Source organism: Thamnophis sirtalis, unplaced genomic scaffold (genome assembly GCF_051295495.1).
Source record: "Thamnophis sirtalis isolate CommonGarterSnake01/CBP01778 unplaced genomic scaffold, rThaSir2_p1.2 scaffold_9, whole genome shotgun sequence".
NCBI lineage: Eukaryota > Metazoa > Chordata > Lepidosauria > Squamata > Natricidae > Thamnophis > Thamnophis sirtalis.
This window is the reverse complement of record NW_028261389.1, coordinates 2,550,942-2,557,781: the sequence shown is the minus strand read 5'-3', so window position 1 is coordinate 2,557,781 and position 6,840 is coordinate 2,550,942. Positions and strand designations below refer to the sequence as shown.

At 49.8% G+C, this 6,840-nt stretch overlaps 1 protein-coding gene across 1 annotated transcript in view; it reads left to right on the top strand.

Annotated features, from left to right (window-relative positions):
* The first annotated feature begins 4,840 nt into the window (after positions 1-4,840).
* The window catches only part of UBE2H (ubiquitin conjugating enzyme E2 H), a 44,062-nt gene continuing 42,062 nt past the window's right edge, over positions 4,841-6,840 (top strand). The window contains exon 1 of the mRNA XM_087722650.1: positions 4,841-5,200. Coding sequence (XP_087578776.1) covers positions 5,148-5,200 — 53 coding nt within the window. The 5' untranslated portion in view covers positions 4,841-5,147. The remainder of the gene's footprint in view (positions 5,201-6,840) is intronic.

Here is a 6,840-nt window from a genome sequence, read left to right as displayed (position 1 = left end):
GTCCTCAATGTGAAAAGCGGTCCTACGCCTTTTTACAGTGCTGTTGTAACTTCGAACAGTCACTCAATGAACTGTCGTAAATCGAGGACTCCCTGTATCACCATGGAGCTGCTGCGGAGGTTATAAGTGTGAAAAATGGCCGTACGTCCCTTTTTCAATGTCGTCATAACTTTGAACGGTCACTAAGTGAATTGACGTAAAGCGAGGACTCCCTGTATCACTATGGAGCTGCTGCAGAGGTCATAAGTGTGAAAAAATGGTCGTAAGTCCATTTTTCAATGTCGTCATAACTTTGAACAGTCACTAAGTGAATTGTCGTAAAGCGAGGACTCCCTGTATCACTATGGAGCTGCTGCAGAGGTCATAAGTGTGAAAAAATGGTCGTAAGTCCATTTTTCAATGTCGTCATAACTTTGAACGGTCACTAAGTGAATTGCCGTAAAGTGAGGACTCCCTGTATCACTATGGAGCTGCTGCAGAGGTCGTAGGTGTGAAAAACGGTCATAAGTCCTTTTTTCCAGTGCCGTTGTGACTTTGAACGCTCACTAAGTGGACTGTCGTAAAGCGAGGACTCCCTGTACCACTATGGAGCTGCTGCAGAGGTCATAAGTGTGGAAAAAAAGTCCCTTTTCCCAGTGCTGTTGTTAACTCCGGTCACTAAGTGAACGGTTGTAAGCCAAGGACAGCCTGGTGTGGTGCAAAGCAGCTGGCGCATTGAGCCGCCGGCCGAGGCCGCGGAGCCGGTTCTGCGGGTTGCAGTTCCTCCATCCTCCCCGTTTCCGGCAGGGCTGCAGCTCTGGGCAAATATCCAGCCACACCTTCCACCCGTCGGCCTGGCGTGTCATCGGCACCTGGGTGGCGGGTGAGGCAGGTCGTGACCCCATGGCAGGATATCCCGGGCAGTGGATGATGGGTAGATGATTCTCTGAAACGGATCCGTCCCTGAATTATGCTCCCGTCAGAGACAAGCGGAATAAACTCTCCAGACGGAAGAAAAGGCTGGTGCATTTCACAGGTAGTCCTCGACTTACGACACGTTCGTTCTGTGTCCGTTCGAAGTTACGATGGCCCTGCGAAAATTCATTTTTTCACCCTTCGCAGGACCTGCATTATCACGTCATCGAAATTCGGATGCTCGCTAAGTGACTCACGTTCACGACGCTTGCAGTGATCCCCTCTTACGACCTTCGGAGGAGCAAACTCCATGGGGGTTTAACAACCATGTGACTCATTTAGGAACGGCGGTGATTCACATAACAAACGTGGGGAGAAAAGTCTTAAAACGGGGCAGAACAAATTTCTCACTGCTGGGCTGACTTGTGGTCGTAAGTTGAGGACCAAGTGTTTTTATTTACGAAATAAATTGAATTGAATCCAGCTCACTCACAGATGACTCTGGCCATCCTATTCCTCGAATTACGACTGCAATGGAGCTTATTCAGTGAGTCTTGCCCTGTTTTACGACCTTCCTTGTTGTTAAGTGAATCACTGCAGTTGTTAAATCAGTAACCCGGTCGTGAAGTGAATTTGGTCTCCCTCCTTGATTCCTCTTGTCTGAAGGTTATAAAGGAGGATTACGTGACCCCAGGACACTGAGACCGTCATAAAGGTGAGTCAGTTGCAAAGCATCCAAATTCGGACCACGGGACCCTGGGGGTGTCGAAAACTTTTTCATAAGTCACTTTTTTCCAGCGCCGTTGTAACTTTGAATGGTCACTAAACGAGTGATTGTAAGTTGGGGGGTCTTCCTGCATGTTGTCTTCATTGCTGCTGGAAACCCCCAGCTTAACATGTGTGAACAAGCCATCCAATCGTGGTTTGTTGAACAGACCACAAGGAGGCTTCGCATGTGATATATACCAAGACGAGTAAACACGGGTAAAGATTGCAAACATTAACAAAACAACATCTGGGTGCAATACAGACATTCCTGTCCACATGACCCGTGGACTCTTGTTGGAAAGCCAACATTAAACCAACATGCGTGGTAAGCCACCATAAGCCCCACTTTCTGGTTTAGAGTATCGTGCACGTAGCTGCAAATCGATTCACATTGCAGCCCGTTTTCCACTGTATGGTAACCGTTCTCATCCCCCTAACCACGATCAGAGAGGAATCCTGGCTTCCGCAACCTGACCATTCACAAACCAGGTTCATTCCGGTTTGTGACTAGTTTGCTCTCTTTCAGACCGATTCCAATTATCACTTCGGCAAGCAGCTTGGTTGGAGGCCCCGCTGGGAAGAAAGCCTGCGAGGGAGTCTTGCAGATGTTCAGCTTATGGCCCTGTGAGATAACAAACCTGTATTTATTTTTCCTCTTAAGCCTACATCCGGGCTGCTCCCTCCAGCAGCGCGCACGTAAGCCTTGTTCATGCGGCATTTGCAAGCGTTTTTAAGACTCAGGCAGCTGTTGCTGTGGTGGCTTTCATAATAAGGCATCCCTTTATTTAAACCAAGTTGCCTTCACACAGCCCTTCCTTGAGGTCTCCATTCCTTTAGAAAAAAAAAGGGGTTAGCCAGATCTTTCCCCCGCACCTGTTGGGAGATTTCTTGATTTGGGCCTGCAGAGGTGCCCAAGGAATTATTTTAATTTCATTTAATTTTTCCTTTCTCCCCCCTCCCTGCTTTCCAAATTATGTAATTTTTATGCTGCATTCATTTCCTGCTTATAGTTTGTCCTTTGGATCCTATGATTTTTGATGAATGTATTCTATTTCATTTTTCTTTATGTCCACTGAGAGCGTCTGCACCAAAGTCAAATCCCTTGTGTGTCCAATCACACTTGGCCAATAAACTATTCTTTTCTATTTCTATTTCTATTTCTATTCTATTCTATTCTGCATTCTATTCTATTTCTATTTTATTCTATTCTATTCTATTTCTATTCTATTCTGCATTCCATTCTATTTCTATTTCTATTATTTTATTTTATTCTATTTCTATTGCTATTTCTATTTTATTTTATTCTATTTCTTTTTCTATTTCGTTTTCTATTCTATTCTATTCTGCATTCTATTCTATTCTGCATTCTATTCTATTTCTTTTCTATTCTATTCTATTCTATTTCTATTCTATTCTATTCTATTCTATTCTATTCTAATCTATTTCTATTCTATTTCTATTCTATTCTGCATTCTATTCTATTTCTATTTCACGTTCCCCCTGCCCCAAAAAAATGCCAAGCGGTGCCCACTGGAGAGTCAGCACAAACCACTGAGCCAAGGTGGCGCAGTGGTTAAATGCAGCACTGCAGGCTACTTCAGCTGACTGCAGTTCAGCAGTTCGTCTGTTCAAATCCCACCAGGCTCAAGGTTGACTCAGCCTTCCATCCTTCTGAGGTGGGTAAAATGAGGACCCGGATTGTTGTTGGGGGCAATATATGCTGACTCTGTAAACCGCTTAGAGAGGGCTGAAAGCCCTATGAAGCGGTATATAAGTCTAACTATTGCTAAATGCCAAATAGTTTTTTGGGGGTGGGGGGTGGGGTTTGCTTTGTACTAAAATCCCTGGGCAATTGATAGGAACGGTGTTGGGGTAATCAAGGGATTGCGCTGATTTTGCATTTTGTAGTTGCGGGAAATGCAGCTCCCTCAAGGTTGTGTGAACCCCCCGAAACGGGTGTTCTGCAAAACCCCTTTTGCTATCGGCCAGCTGGTCTAAGCCTGGTTGTCCAATACGGCCATTATTGAATCATTTAATCTGTTCAGCATGCTAATTCCCCCCCCCCCCCGAGTATACAGAGATATAGATTAACAGAGTCGGAAGGGACCTTGTAGGTCATCTAGCCCAACCCCACCGCCCAAGCAGGAGAACCCGCACCGTTTCTGACAGATGGCAGTCCAGTCTCTGCTCTTTTATTCCCATATTGGAAGAAGGTTTTTCTGTGGCTGGGGGAAAAAGGCTGGCTCTTTTTGTATGCTCAGAGGCGCTCTTGCCAGCTTGCGAAAGATCAAATCAAGAAGTTTTCAAAGACACGATGAAGCTGCAAAGGCTGGACAATCCCAGAGCCCATCTTGATGGACTCTGCACATGCCTCCCTCTCATCAGGTGCTGGGCACTCTGCACATGCCCAGAGGAAATGGCTGGTAGTCAATTTACCAAGTGGGTTCAGTGGTTGGAGCAGGAAGTTACTTAAAGGAATTTAAGAAGCCTCGCCTGAAAAGAAAGAGGGCGAGGGGTATACAGGTAGTCCTCAACTTACGACAGATCACTTAGTGACCGTCCAAAGTCATTACGACACTGAAAAAAGGGTCTTAATGGCCGTTTTTCACACTTATGACCATTGCCGCATCTGAGTGAGCAAAATCCAGGCGTTTGGCAACTGGCTCATCTTTATGATGGTTGCAGTGTCGTATGTTCCCCTTTTGTGACCACCTGAAATGCTTGGAAACTTTATAGATATGATGGTTGCAGTGCCCCGGGATCCCCTTTAAAGACTTTCTGACAATGGGGAAGCCAGATTCACTTAACGACCGTGTTACTCATTTCACGACTGCAGCAATTCACTTAATAGCCGTGGCGAGAAAGGCCATCCAACGGGTCAAACCCCTCTTAACAAACGTCTCCTTTAGCCACAAATACGTTTGGCTGTAAGTCGAGGACCATAAGGATTTGAACCCGCCTCTTGACAGGGAGAGGCCTGGAAAGAGCTCTGAAGCCTTGAGCAGCAAGCGGAGAAACTACCTCTCCCGACATGCCTCCCGAGGAGGGGGGGAGGAAGCCTCCGCCCCCCAGGAGGGCGTGGCTTTCCCCCGCCGCCCAATGAGGCCAGCCCCGGGCGATGAGGTCACTGTGGGTGACGTCAGGAGCCCAGCGAGAGGCTTTGGCAGAGCCGAGCGAGCGGCCGAGCGAGCAGCAGAAGCGGCGATTGGGGTGCGGGCGGGCGCAGGAAGCGGCGGCGGCGGCGGCGGAGGAAGGAGAAGGAGAAGCCGAGCGGCGGCGGCGGCAGCGGAGGGGGGGGGGCAGCCGCGGGGCAGGAAGAGCCGGCTCGCGAAGGGAGGGGCCGCGAGGGAGGCCTCCGCGCAGGCGCACCGCGGGCCCCCTCCCCGACGAAGCGTCCCCCCCCCCACAGTCCCCGCGCGCCGAGGGGTCCTGACAGGCCTCGCTCGAGACTCCGCCCGGGAGGGGCCGCCGGCCGGGGGGGCACCATGTCCTCCCCCAGCCCGGGCAAGAGGCGGATGGACACCGACGTGGTCAAGCTGTATCCTTCCTGGAGAAAAGGGGAGGGGGCTGTTTTGTGGGGGAGAACGAAAGGGGGGGGCTCCTTTGCCCCCCTCTCGCGTGGGACTGGGGGGGGCGAAGTAACAATTGGGGAGCCCCCTCCTCGGAGAATGTCTGAGGGGGGGGGCTCCCCTTGCAGAAGCAATGAAAGGGAGGGGGCTCCTGGAGACCTCCTTTTTGGGGAGGGGAGGGTCCAGGTGCTGGGACCCCCCCCCCCAAACTAGAGCCTGGGGGGGGGAAACAGGAACCCCCCCTCCCCTTTACTCCATCCAAACTGGAGAAAACAGGCCATGTTTTCTCCCCCCTCTCCCCAATATCCCAAACTTTGCCTCCTCTCCCCCCAAAAGGGGGAGAACCAGCCCCCTTTGGCAGGAGAGGGGGCTGCCAAATTGGGTGGGTGGGTTGGGGGAGAGCCAAGTTGTCACAGGTTTGCAAGGAAGGAGAGGAAGCAAGAGAGCTGGAGTGGGGGGGGGAGTCTCTTTTTGGGTGGGCTTTTTTTAAAAGGGGTGGGTGGGTGTTAAGGTAGCCAAGGCATAAAAAAACACCCCCTCCCCAAATTAGAGAGAAATTGGCCACCCCCTCCCCAAATTCCTTCAGGGGTATCCATGTCGGGGGGGTAAACCCACCAGGCCTCAAAAGAGGCATAGCCTAAGCCCTGTGGTTGGAAGAACCCCCTCCCCAAATTAAACCCCCCAATGTTGGAGACTCCTTCCGATTTCCCCCTTAGAAAGGGGGGTGGGTGGGCTTAAGCCTATCTTCCCCCTCCCCAGCCCGAACCGGGAGACATTTTCCCTCCTGCTCAGTGTCAACAACACCCCTTCTTGGCCTGCAAAGAGAGAGACCATTAAATATATATATATATTTCTCCATTCCTCCTTCCCCCCCCTCACCATTTCCCTGGAAATTGCTGAGGTGTCAACCACCCCCTCCTCACAAATGAGCAAATAATGGAACCCCACCTATCCTCACCTTCCCTAGCCAGCAGCTGCTGCTCCCCCCTCCCCTCAACCCCCTAACACTGGTTTTCTCCCTATGGAAACCATCCTGGGGAGGGGAAGATATATCACAATTCTCCTTATTGCACGGGTCTCTTTGGGGCTGATGTGTGTGTGTGTGTGGCTGGGGGGGGCATTTTATTGTCCTCCGTATCCCCTCTTGTTGTGGAGAATTTATCTTAGATTAAACAACCCGGGATGGAGGGAGAAAAGCAAGAAAGCTGGTCTATTTTCACCAGTTTTTTACAACCCCTCTTCCATTTTTGGGGAGGTGGGGGATAGTATAACAACCCATTTAATAACAATAATAAAATCAATAATAATATAATAACACACAACTTCCTCCAGCAGCTTCATTACCTAGCTTGAATATAGCCTGATTGGGGAAGGATGGCTACAGGCCAGGATTAGTTGGGGATAACCAGGGTTTTTTTGGGGGGGGGGTGCAGGTTGTTGACAGTTCCCATCAAAGGATCCTTGTCTGATGTTGTTGTTACTAGTTCGAGCCTGCTGTTCGGGGGAAGCTTCTGATGCTAGCAGAATCAAAGAGGAGGGGGTGTTGTTGTTGGAAATCAAACCTGGTTAGTGGGCTTGGAAGTATCCCTGGTTTAAACCAGGCTTGAAA